At 31.4% G+C, this 14231-nt stretch overlaps 1 protein-coding gene across 1 annotated transcript in view; it reads right to left on the bottom strand.

Moving 5' to 3' along the window:
• LOC119608246 (poly(rC)-binding protein 3-like) overlaps positions 1 to 14231 on the bottom strand; it is a 129110-nt gene that overhangs the window by 16266 nt on the left and 98613 nt on the right. The window contains 1 exon segment of the mRNA XM_037962574.1: positions 12308 to 13345. Within this exon segment, the coding sequence (XP_037818502.1) occupies positions 12308 to 12391 (84 nt within the window). The 5' untranslated portion in view covers positions 12392 to 13345.

Genomic DNA, 14231 nt, shown 5'->3' with positions numbered 1-14231 from the left:
ATTTTTTAGGGATAGATCTATTGCGCAAACAAAAAGAAAGCATATATTCGCCCCAAGCAGAGTGGATAGAAGTCGGTCTCACTTCATTGTAGGTTTGACAATGAAGGGTGCGAAAAAGGTTGTTATTGTTTTTTTAAGCAAAAAGTCGTCATCAGTTTTTTTAATACCCTCTGGCATATAAAAATTTACAAATATTTTCATATGTACATATGTGTTTCATCTTGAGACTTAATACAATTATGAATTTCTATTTGGATTTGTATTTTTTTCTGTTTCTTTTACAATTTCATTTTTCTTTGCTTCGCAAAAATCTCAAAACTATACAAGACTTAATAATGTGTAAAATTTTGGAAAATATTTACATTTTACAAAAACAATTTAGAATACGGGTTTATTACATCTATACTGAGAATTCATTCCACTTTTACTAGCCAATTATAGGGATTTTTTTGTCGCAATTACTTGACCTTCACAGATTATGGGTTAACATTATTCGATTTTACTAAAAATTTAAATGTATGTTTCCAATTATCTGGAATTTTATATTCCAAAAAGGTTTTATAAAATACATAACAGTAAGAAATTAAGCCAAATTTTCATTTCCGAAATCCTCAAAATTCAAATTGCAGGTACCAAATCCCGGTACCCAACACAGTCTAATGGCAAACAGTCTCATCAACATAAATTGTCACAACTGACCCCGGATCGATATGATTCCGTATCACTTCAGTCGCTTTCAAGATCGCTAGGATCTCTGCTTGGAAGACACTACATTCGTCAGAGAGTCTGAAGGAACGGTTTATGTTGATATCAGCGATATGGATCTTGGACCCATCAGCGAAAACTGCACACCCATCAAACAGTCTATCGGATACAAGCCAATCATCCCTAGTTGGAAATTCTATCAGAGATGTTACGCCGAAGTCTAGAGCCGTAATATCATAATCTGTAATTCCCCAAGGGGAATTACCCTGATAAATTTTTGTATGGTCGTCACGCGAAGGTTCGACCAACGAAGACTCATATAGTCTTAACAGATTTCTAGCCGCCACGCCCGCTACAAAATGTTCTATTGGTGCTTCTAATGGCACCAGTAATGCCAATAGAGGTACATCTTTGAACTTTATTGATAATTTTTCTATAACTGTCATTTCTCAAAGCCTCCCACTAGACAATGCAACCGTTGTGTAAATCCAATTTACCATATCTGGTTGCAGACCCCAATTCATCCCTATATAAATCTTGCATGTGTAGTAGGCATTGAGTCCCTTTTAATTTTTTCCTTCCATGACAGCTTGCTATGAAGGAAAGTCTTTAATACTTAGCTCCTCTAGATAAACTTAGTTCGACGCCATCCAAGTTTAGCAGCCTAAAGTTGTCTACCTTCTGGTAAATACCAGTTCCGTTTTTCTAGGATTTACGCCCAGTTCCTTATCCTTCGCCCACAACGAGAGTTCAACTAGTGCAACCTTTCTCCTAATGGAATGATCCCCTAGGTTCGAGTTAGTCTCCTGCCAAGCATGAGGACTATCCACTTCACCAGGAAGTCCTGAACGCCGAACTCTATAAGCAAATCTCTAATCGCCTCAATCTTTATGTTATTGAAGGCTCCCTCTATATACAAAAACGCGGCAAGAGTACTCACATTTAAGTTAATACGAATATGTTTAATATAATAACATAGTTTTATTAGAATATTTCCCAACAAGAGTTACATTTTTTGAAATATTTCTCATTTAAGTGTTTTGTGACAGTAAATGACCCGAGGAATGTGTAGTAACTTTTGCAATTGTTGTGTTTTATATCTTATTGGAATGATAATTGTATAAAAATCCAAAATTTTTTGCAATAACTATTTTCCGCTTCAGAGCCATGGGGCCACCAGATAACGTATAATTATATATTAAATCTAGAGGCAGAGGCCGTCAATTTTTGTAACTTCTGTAGAATTAAAGAACTGAATATTTGAGGTATGCAATGTATTTAAGTATACAGTCATGCACTCCATGACATGGAGACGTAAATATCAAAATGTGGAAAATTTGTGGGTGATACAACTTTTTTATTGTTATTTTGGGGGATCAATACTCCAAAAAAATTCTAGGATTAGTAAAAATTATCTAAAAATCTTTTCATCTTCATTCTCATAAAACAATTTTCTTAAATTTTCCTATATTTTGTTCGTTATTGTTGGAACAGTATGGTTGGAGACACAACTTTTCTTCGACAAGTAGTTCTTTGTCTGGTTAAGTAAGATTTGGAATGTTTCGGATGAAGAATGACCCTTCATAATTTCTTTCATTTAAGTTAAGAATTCAAAACAAAAAAATATATACATTTTAACATATGACTTTTTTTAACCTATTTTTGTAAAGTCAAAATTTTTGTGAAATCACATCAGTGGAGAAGCTAGAACCTGGCATGGGAAATGCTAAGCCGTTTCAGACTGAAAAATACTTTCAAATGTTTATTTAACAACATAATCAGCCTTCTGTGCTTATCTCGCAACGTCAAATCGAGAACTAGTTTATCTTGTATTAAAAGTTACTTCCAATTATACAACCCGTTCCCTTCAATTCTCTTTACATATTTTAAAAATAGGATGATTCTATGATAATAAACATGATCAATTTAACAACACTAGTGTTTTAAAAACTTAAGATATGTACCATAGATATGTATATCATAAGTACATTGTCAATGTTGTTTTGTTACTGTTACACTTGGAGTGTATTTCAATAATTGTGAAATTGTGTCAATCTAATGTTTAACCGGTGGGAGATCATTTTGCATGTTTGTGTAAAGTTGTATGTGCCTCTGAAACAACATCCTTAGTATGTAACTATATCTACATACATATCTAAACATGTTTATCAAATTTATACAAATGAAGTTCATGTTTTGAGATGCAAAATTTAACAACTTATACATACTTCTTAGAGTTTAAAATTAGTTTATTAATTACATGTAGAAAGTGCAAAGAAAACATTAGTGTGTTAACTTTTTAAATTTATTAAAGTTTAAAGTTTAAATTTATTAAATTTTAAATTGTATCAATAACATTATCTGGCTTTGAATAATAAATGGGTTTTTAGGTAGAGATTAGTTCTAATTTAAGTTATAACTCCCACTCTAATGTATATATGTTTTTGAATTATATTTTGCCAAATGTATTAGTACTTGAATACAAGAACTCTAATAACATTTTCTCATGTTAAATTGTATATAATTCATCACTAGTTCGTAATTGCATTAAACATTTTAATATGAGAAATATTTCTTGCAAATTCGAACCAACTATATGTCTTAGTATTAACCGAAATTTACAACAAGTACAATTATTTCTTAGTTTTACACGGTCAGCAATAAACGGATACAATTTACATTAACTATATATTTCATCATCAACTTCTTCTCGTAACAATCAACCAAACCAAACAGCCACTACATTTACTAACTTCTAGTGGTTCAGTGTTCCAATTTAATGTTGTTTTCTTTGCATCTTCTCTCATCTTTTACACTCTTGTTAATTATATGAAAATTGAATTATTCGTATAGTTTTGTTAATTAGTTTCTGTCGAGTACACGTTTAGTTAGTTTTTTGTTATTTTTTGGAAAAAAATAAGACAAAATAAATGGAAAATGCACTTCAATTGAAGATGTAAGTAATTGTTTTTCTTCTCGTTGAACTTTTGACTTTACTTTATATTATCTATGTTTTCGTTCATTTCGAGGTTCTGCCAGGAAAATTCACATAAAGGTGTTAGTATCGTCGACATTAGTTTAATTAAATTTACATGACACTTTGTAAGAAAAAAAAAATAGATTTGTGTAATTTTTAAATTGTTGTTTCAATTTCTTTTAAATTGTTGCTAAGACTTAAGTGAAATTTAGATGTTTGTGGAATTTTTAGAGCTAAAAGATAAAATAAATTTTATGAAGCAGACTTCATCAAGTTTGGATGAGAAATTTACAGACATATACAATTTATTTGAATCAAATTTCAATACGATACTAATATTTGGCATATACATAGATATCCGAGTGCTTAACTTGAGTACCTTATTTGATGGCTTTAGACGGTCCGCCTCTCGCCCCCGAGTTACTTCAAAGAAGGACACTGAGGTGGCTATTTTTGTACATGATATTGAGTACAATATGTACGACCCGATTTCATTCAACTTTTCAATTCGTTCTATATATTCTGGGTCCTTATTACATTATAAGACAAACAGAGATCTCTATTTAATTTGATGACTTTCATGAGTTTCTAATAGACCCCAAGCCCCTGATGCTTAGGTCCAACTTCCAAAATTCAGTTTAAATTTGTCACATTTTCATACATTTCGTGGCTACAGACCACTGACTTTTTATGGACTGAAATTTATTTTGAGGGAGATGACGTTTCATGTCACACAGTTCATAAAAATATTGATATTTTGCGATAATGTAATCGTGTTATAAGTCGCCTTAGCGATGGTAAATGTAGGTAAATAGTTAGAGTGAAGATCACTTGGGTTCAGAATAGGTTCCGCTGTGTTTCCCGAATGGATCAAAAGCTTGAACTACTCAATTGACATCATCACGAATGAAGAAATCTATCTTCCAAACATAGCACTTTTTTCGACAGTCAAATGGCATTTTTTCCTAAACTCCTATACTACTACTTCCCTATTAGTCAGACAATGGAAGAAGGATCTGTCAAGGCTGGGTCGCCTGTCTGACATTACCCTTGTTTGGATCCCTGCGCATAGGGACTATTATGGAAATGAACTGGCACATGAGCTTGTCAGAATGGGATCTGCTTTTGCAACTCCGTTAGGTTTTATCAAAAGCATTATCCTTAGATTCTTTCTTCAATAGACTGAAAATGTTAAAGGGCCAAGTTATTGTGGCCTTCTTTCAATGAGAAAAGCACAAGACACTTTATAACCCAAAGTAGGCGGGATATTTCAAGATTGATAACGGCAATAACAGGACCCTTGGTGCTATGCAGACATGTCAGTCGGCCGGTGCTCCTCTTTAACGAGTCACAGTTGCAAAGAATTCCCAGTTCTAACCGTTAAGAGAAACAGTTTTCATGGCAGCTACTTCATATCCAACCTTGGAGAGACATCTAGGTCTAAGCTTAAGGACATATTAAGATTTCTCACGGCTACAGGCTGGCTCTAATACTGTACAATACTACATCTGACGAGTGGAGTGGTCTGTTCAAAATTGAGACTCTCAACCAACATTGCGGTCATAGAGATGCCCAACTCATAAAAATAAACGTGGCCTTGGTGGCCATTCAAAATCAGACAAAGCAGGCATATACACAAGAAGTGTTAGATCGTCTTATCCTCATCATCATTATTTGGCTTCTAGAGAAGCCATTATAGGGAATATTCAACCGATTAACTGTCTTTACGTTTTTCAGTACTTGTATAGTACCTGCTGAATAAGTGTTTACAGCACGCGAGCGGGATTAGAGTACCACAATCCTATTCATGCGCTATCCTGTTAAGTGATATACGACATTCAGGAACAAATCTAGAGGTCATGTAGACACATTAGAGAGATCTAATCGCGCTTGGGATTATACAAATGTTGAGAAAAAATATCCTTTCATTTTTTCAGATCCTTTATTTATTTATGCGCAGTAAAAACTACGAACAATATGTAAATACATTTCACCAAAAATATTGAAAAAGTTTTGAAAAGACAAAAAAAAAAATGATAAAAACTAGATATTAATTAAAATTTAAATATTTGTACTAATTTATAATAACAAGATGACAAGTGATTTTTTTTTTTGGTGACCACAAACTACACACTAATTTGTACATATGAATGTATATATTTTGTTAGTGTTTTTTTGCATGTCCATATGTATATTTATTAGGGTGTTTTTGCATGATATTTTCAGTTAAAAATTTCTGAGGTCCAGTTTCGCATCATGACTTTTGGAAACGGGATTAGAAGGAGAAAACTGTATACTTTTCTGTTTTTAGAAATGTCGAAATATTTCTCATATACCCCATAAAAACTAAGGTATATTTTGGGTCCTTGTATGATTCTAAAACAATCTAGCTATGACCGTCCGTCCATCTGTCTGTTGAAGGCACGATAGAAAGATGAACATTACATAATATATTCAACCCTATCGCCAATAGAAGTGAAAGTTTTCTACCCTTGAAATATTCATTCCCCTCGAAGGAAAAATTGCTATCGTGAACAATGTTGTGAACAATTCATTCACAATAGTTGATTTTGTATACAACAGCTGTTCAATGTTTACAACATTCCATCAACAAATTTCACAACGTCAAAAAAGTTAGTGAACGAAACATGTAAAAAGGGAACATATTTCACGTGAAATGTTAATTGGCGATAGGGGTGATAGTCTTGATTGATTGATCAGAAATGTTTGCTATTGAAAATGGGCAATATCGGTAGCCCCCATAGTTTACAGGAATGCAGTTATAACTGCCATAAATATGTTGATTATGAGCAACTTACTTTTAAGTGCTACAAAAATTATACTGAAATGTAGAGCTGATATGGCTCCCACGTTTGTTCCTAGCCACCATTTAAGGTCCACCACAGAAACATTAACGTTCATAAATCACGATGGTATTGCAATGAAATTCATGTATGTAGTTCGGTTAATAAATGAACCTGCAAGGGCAAACTTTGTTCGATCTAATTGAAAAATCATAAAGAAACAAAAACTGCCCTAATGTTTACTTGTGTGTATATGTAGATAATTATTGGTCTAGTTGGTTGCTTGTAAAATGTTAAAATTTATTAGAGTCCTCATCAAAATTTAATTAAAGTCAAAAATTGTTTGTTAAAATAATGTTGTGTTTTTTTATATTCTTGTATTGTTGTTGTTGCAATATTTATCTTAATGTACATCGACAGGTGGATTTGTGGCAATAACTCAACACAAACAAATGTTTTTCGGTGTTTTTTTTTCTAATTTAAAATCCCCACTGAATTCCGTTAAAGGTGAGAACGAATAAACGAGCAAAGTCGAAAGTAAAATGGTGAATACCAAATACTAATACAATAATATGAAGGATACTGTTATGAACGGGGTGGCGGGATAGCGACTAGTTGTGTGACTCGTCAGCAGCAATATTTGTTGCAAATAGATTTTGTCATTGTAGTTCTTCTCTGTTGCATTGCAATATTGTCGCGAGGTGAGATAATGCCGTTGCCCTGCACCACGCTACACTGCTGCATCATTATCTGCACTAGAAGCGCACCACCAATTGCAATTCAACATGAAGAAAAAAAAAAAAAACAAAAAATGCAACCATATTATTACATGAAGCGTAAAAATTGGCAAAATAACGTAAAATACTTTTACAACAAAGTACAAAAAATAACGATGCCACCGCGATATTTGTTTCTTCTTGCATTTTAACAGTCTGAACTGAATAACTGAAATTTACGTAGGTTGTTTTAATTCTCTTAAATTCTTGATTTAAATCAGTGTTGCTCAAACACATACTACCATAGACTACCATAGTTTTATTTGTGTTGGTAAAGCAGCAGAGAACAGAATTCAATTCAAAATAAAAGTATATTAATAAAATGACTATAAGCTGTAAAGCATATGGTAACTGTCAAATATTTATTATGGATTTTGACAGCCAGCGTATATCAAAGTCTATATATAAAAAACTATCAACTGTTCTCTCATGTTCTCCTACATTAATTCGGCTTTCTCAAAATTTTGTTGTTGTATTTCTGTGTGTATTTTAAAAACGTCGCGTATAAACCTTGCTTCGACAAGTGCAGATCAGCAACTGATTTGATTTTGTTTTTCAAGTTGAGAGCAAACGAACTGATATTGCTCATTATAAAAAGAAGAAGAATTAAACCTATAGTGTATGTGTATCAACTTAGCGTCAGCAGAATTTTCTTACCCTATCACGCGTGCTATGTAATGGCAATCATGCGCTCCTCTGATTTAAATTCTTCGAAAGTATTTAATAACTTATTACCATAACGAATTGAGAAAATGATTCTTAATTTACAAAGAAAACTTGCATTTTTGCTTGACTTTGAAGAGGCAAAATTTTCATTTATATATTTTATTTTAAAGGAAACTTTGGAAAAAGTATTATTTCCTTTGACTTATTGATCAAGCCTCGTTGCAGTTGTTTTTATGTTGACGAGATTTTCGATTAGAAATTAAATAGAAATTGTGTACTTTTTGGCATTTATTCAAAAAATCTTAGGGTAAAAATATCATTAATATATAAATAAAAATAAAAATATTGTATGTAGATGTAGAATATGTTGCAGGTAGGGAAGGTGGGTAAGAGGTGTATATTCTTCAAAAGAGTACCCACTTTTTTTGTCTTTAAGTACTATTTTATAGATATATATATATACAGACATACATACATACATATGTATGTTATTATACTATTTTATGTTTACTTTTTTGTATTTTGATTTTGCATTTAAACTATTTATGTAAATTTGTTTAGTTCGATTAGTGTGACTAATGCAGTAAGTCTCCAACAGTTTAAAGTATATGTATGTGTGTCGTTCGTCTCGTTTTCGCCGTGTGCACAATACAATATTTTTATTCATTTTAATTACCTCAAATACAAAAACTCTTTTTCGTTTCACTTTAATGTGCAATTTACAGGAATGACCAGCTCCAAGAACCGTGTGAAACTTTTCTTTGTGTCCAGCTCTGATTTAAGCCGTGTAGTATTGCCAATAGAAGTGATATTTTTGTTCCCTTTGACATTTTCAGTAACCTCGAAGGGAAAACTGCTATTGTGAACTTGCCGTTAACATTTCATTCACAATAGGTGATTTTGCTCGCAACAGCTGTTCATTGTTTACCAAATTTCTATACAAAATTTCTTAACAGGGCAAAATTGTTCACGCCAAAAAAGTTTGTGTACGAACAATTTGAAAAAGGAACGTATTTCAGGAGACATTTTGATTGGCGATAGGGGCTAAAAACGATCATATATCATTATATATAGTCATATATTCATATTACAGACATCAATATAAATACAAATCAAATCGCCAATAGAAGTGAAATTTTTGTTCCCTTCGAAGGGAAAATTCCTATCGCAAACTTGTTGTGAACAATTCATTCACAATAGTTGATTTTGTATGCAACAGCTGTTCAATGTTTACAAAATTCCCTCAACACATTTCACAACAGGGGAATTTTTTCACGACAAAAAAAGTTAGTGAACGAAAAAAGTGAAAAGGGAACATATATCACGTGATATGTTAATTGGCGATAGGGGCTGAATACTCTTTCCATTAAAGTTTCTCAATAACACTAGATTCGCAACACTTTATTGTCTATGTGAGTTTGATATTGGCAACTCTTTATTATATACGCGATTTCAAGATATAATAAAAATAAAATTTATTTTTAAATTTAAAATATTTAATTAAAGTTAAAAACTAAACTAAATAATTAAATTTATAATTGTATTATTTCTCTAATGAACATTTTTCTTTGAACTTTATAATGTTTTTTCAAAGCTATTTTTAGATAAATTTATATTATTTTTACTTTATTTTATTCAATAACACAAAATGCAAATTAATGTAAATTTTATTCTTTTAATAACCTTTTAGTAAAAATGCTTTACAAACATAGAATATTTAACTGTAAAGAGCAATTTTCTTCTTAGGTAAAAAAGTATATTCGCCGGTAAAATACTTTTTAAAATAAATATTAAAAAAAAACATCTACATAAAATGGTTAATTAAACATAAATAAAAAAATGCTTGCAATAAGTAAACTGACATTATTCTGACATTAAATGTTGTAATAAAATTTAAATGAAACTCGTCATTATACAAACTATTATAAAATTGACGTTCTTTTAAGTTTGTATAGTTTTCGAATTAGTTCTTGTTAATAACGTCCTTTCTACTTGAAGAATTTTATTAAATAGCAGGAATAGAATGAAAGAAAGCTGAAGAAAATTGGAATGTTGTTTTAAAGAGTTTTTAATAATAAGTTTAAATAAAAAAATTTAGAAGTTATATTTTTTTCACTGCCAAATTAAAAGTTTAAGTGTGGGTTTTTTCAATATTCTACTGCCAAAAAAACGTATCAAAAAGTTTAAGAAAGTATTGTCAGTTATGTTCGACTTTATAATATGCTACTTGATTTTCAGCATGCAGCATTAATATGTATAACCTTAGTTCACTTTTAGATCGATTCTCTCGATTTACTGTTATTTATGTTATAGTGCTTTTCAATATACTGTCGGTATAGGTGACACATGGTTTACGCTCCAATGTATAGGAATTATAATACAATACCAATATTTATATAAAATTTCTAAGAAGTCCTAGATCTTATAGTGGACCTGTCCTAACGCTATTTGATAGAGTGATTAATGTTGTTATTAATTCTAAACGGAATAGGCCTATCAAATTGACTTGTTTCAATTCGATAGGCCAAAAAAATGTAACCCTTGATGCTGGGTTATACCCAGATGAGGGGTTTTTTAATTTGATTATTCCGTTTGTCGGAACCAAATGAGCTAAAGGTTTGAAATTGTTTACAAATATTTTCTATTGATCCAGGCTGTTGGTAATTAAAATTGGCAGTATCAGTCAACGATTTCATATAGACCCATACAAGTGCCCGTCCAGAATACAAGATGACGAAGTGCTTTACGTGGACACTTTCCGTGTTAGCATTATTTCACGGTGTTACTTCTTCAACCACTGTGTGAATTTGTGTATCTTACACGCCGGTTGCAATTTTTGTACATGGTTCTGCCGTTCCATGTACAAGCACATTGCTCAAGTACTCGAGCTATCTAATCTCGGAGTACATAACTGTACAATGAAGGAAAATTCAATGGTATCACTTGTATACCTTTCATCCATCACCATTCAACCCAGCACACGTCTCATTCATTCTAGGTATACCGGCGGGGGAAGGTCCGTATACCCCTACATTCATCCTGTATTTAACACAAACTTTTTTAACGCATAGTCCCACAGTCACACGTCGGTGGAGTATCTTCGGCAACAGCACCGTACTTAACCAGAATTATAGACTTTACCGTGCATCAGTCTTTTAACTGACATTCTCTTCCCGAAAATTTGGGTTTAAATCACAGCAACCGGGACAAGACAAAGTCTGAAACTCTGCCCTGAGTGCTGCAGGTTCCCGTGGTATCAGATTATGTGATTCTCCGGTTCGACTCATTTGAAATCTTTCCAAGGCAAGGCTGAATTTATAGTCTTGCCACTGTACTGTTAGCACTTCTTTTCTTCCGGATTGCAATCACACCAAGATGGGGTCTTTCATCAAGATTGCCCGGGGGATCGTCCACAATACAGTTTAAATGGTCATATCTGGTTTAAAAGTAGCAATACAGCGATGAAATCCTACAAAAACAGGTTTTATAGAAACCAAACACTCTCCACCAAATTTAATGAGGATCCATAATTGACCCTATCCCCCGTGTAAGATCCCCTTTCGAAAATTACTTTAACGGTCATTACTGGCTTAAAAATGCCGCCGTAGATTAGAATTTCGATATAAGTTTTACAGGAACCAAAACTCTCTGCGCAAAGTTTTATGAGAATTGGTTCATAATTGCCCCTACCCCTATTAAGGTCCCCTTTAGAAAAAGACTTTAATGCTTATTACTGGCTTAAGAATTCAGTTATATCGGTACAAAATTTGATTTCAAGGTTCAAATTGGGCGACAGTTAATATACGGACATGATTTTGCATTCTGCTTTTGTTATTTTTTAAATATGAGTAAAGTTGATCTCCATGTTCTTTCAAAGTTTAAAACCCTTTGCCATTTAATCGTGGAAAGAAGCTGTATCTCCTTTAAGAACGTTCGGTTGAGGCAACCGTTCAACAAGATGAAGAAATAGACATACAATTTAACGTCTTTATATTTTGGTCCTCTAAGGTTGCATTTAATCACTGGCTACGAAACATTATCGAACACGATATTCCCGGTATATCGGCCGATTTGTGTGGTTGACTATTGAAAAACCTGACTTGGCGTATTCACTCGTGCTAGCGCTTTAATGGACATTATAAATACAAATCATTTGGAAATAGGGCTAATACTCTTCTAATTGACAAATGACGTCTCTCTTAATGGAAAACCCAATAGAATAGAATCAGAAACTGAATCAGTATTATTGGTGGGAGTATGGCCATTACAATAGGTGAGTAGATTGTAAACAATTATTTAAAAAAAAACAAACAACTTAATATCATTAATATAAAATTATTTATTTATTTAATATATTAATAAATTTTCCATGGACTTACCTTTCCTTGCATAATCAGCCTTATTGTTAATGTAACCGATGTATCATCATGTTTAGTTTGCGTACTTGTGTTATTGTCCTCCATTTTAACTGTGTGTTTGTTTTGTTTGCTTTTTTTGGGGGGTTGTTGGGTTGGTTGGTTTTGTTTGGTTGTTTCTTTTTTAATTTAAATTTGAATTTATAAATAAATAACTTTGTTATTTAAAATGTTTAAATTGTTGTTGTTTGTTTGTATATATATATTCTATATAAATATACGTAATGTTTGTAGATTCTTTTGTTTATTTATAACAATATACTTGTTGTTTGTTATGCTCCTGTTTGCTCCTCTGGATTTGTTTTTATGTTTATTTTGTGTCCAATAAGAAACAAATAAATGTTTGTAACAATTATAATAAATTAATTGGTGGTGTCTTTTAACGTTTCATTTAAGCTCCTCTTGTTTTATAACAATTTTGTTTTTTTATTGAAATTTGTTGAAATGTATTTCTTTTTATTTGGTTGATTGTAATTTTTATTTTCATTTATAAAATGCAAAAAAATAATATGAGAAAGTTAATTATCTTTTTATTCCGTTTTTTTGTTTGTTTTAAATCCAAGTGAAAAAATACATTTACACATTAACAACAATATGCTGGGATGTGTCCGTCTGTCTTGTGTATGTTTTCTAGATGATGATAGATGGAAAATATTTGTAGATGGATGATGATAGTTTTCAAAAAATTATGGTTCCTTGGTAAATTCTTGAATTTTTTTCTTTAGCCTTTTGACAAGTTTTTGTAATTTGTTTTTGAAACAATAAGATGTTCTTGAGACTGGCAATTTTTGGGCAAAAAAACAATGTTTTTTTTTTATAATTATGTTTTAGATTAGAAAGATTCTTTTGTAACGTTCTCTTTCTTTCTTTTTTGGCGTTAAACAACAATTAGTAGCTGTAGTGTTTGAATAATGAAGCAGCAGCCTTGGCGATGTCTTCGGTGCTTTAGTTTTTTTTTTTCTTTCTTTACAAACGGGGTACAAATTATGTAGACATTAATTGCTGCAAAGAGATGAAAATACAAATAAAAAATTATAATTAATTACAATTAATTATGGCGTCGTAGACGTAGGATTTTTTCTATTTGTTTTGTCTTTGTCGTTAGAGGGCAAAACATTTAAACACATATTCATGTATAAAATATTCTTTTACATACAACATTTGATAAATTATTATAATTTTTTTTATTGTACATAAAGATTTTTGGTTGTTTGTCTGAATAAAAAAAAAAACTTTTTTGTAATTTTCTTGATGTAATTGTGCATTTGCCTGAATTTAACTAATGGACTGTGTTCATCGTTTTCGTTTTCTTTTTTTTTCGTTGTGATTTATTTTTGTCAATCGATTAAAGTCGAAGTGCAATTCTTCTAATGGCGGCATGTAATAGAAGCAGCAATACAACAAAGCTTCCGGCAGTCAACATTTGTTTTCTATGTCTTGTTTTTTGGGTCCTCTCTTGTGATTTTTTTTCTGTTTGTAATTATTCTTAATTTAGTTTAGTTTTTTTTTTTTGAATTTTGTCTAATTTAAATTTGTTTCGAATTTATCTTTTTTTCTAATTTAGCAAAAAGTTGTTTATGTAAAATTTACAAAACTTTGAATGTGCGCCAAGTTTTTGGGAATTAATGTGTAATGTGTGTTTGTGTGTTTTTAAATATATTCTGTACTTACACACATATTTTTGTAATTGTCTCGAAAAATGCGTAATGAAACTATTTTAAAATAAAATTTGAAATTTTGTTGTTATGTACAACTTACATATAGATTCTCTAGTAAATATACTACAATGTTATCAACTAATTTGTATTGATTTGTATGCCAATACATGTATTTATAACATTTATTTTCAAAATAATAAATGTCTTTTTTATTATTTAAAATTCAATAC

The sequence above is a fragment of the Lucilia sericata genome, unplaced genomic scaffold, assembly GCF_015586225.1.
Source record: "Lucilia sericata isolate MDLA Ls3-8-SP2 unplaced genomic scaffold, ASM1558622v1 Contig000812F_arrow, whole genome shotgun sequence".
NCBI lineage: Eukaryota > Metazoa > Arthropoda > Insecta > Diptera > Calliphoridae > Lucilia > Lucilia sericata.
The sequence above is the reverse complement of the archived record's forward strand: the minus strand, read 5'-3'. Positions and strand labels throughout refer to the sequence as shown.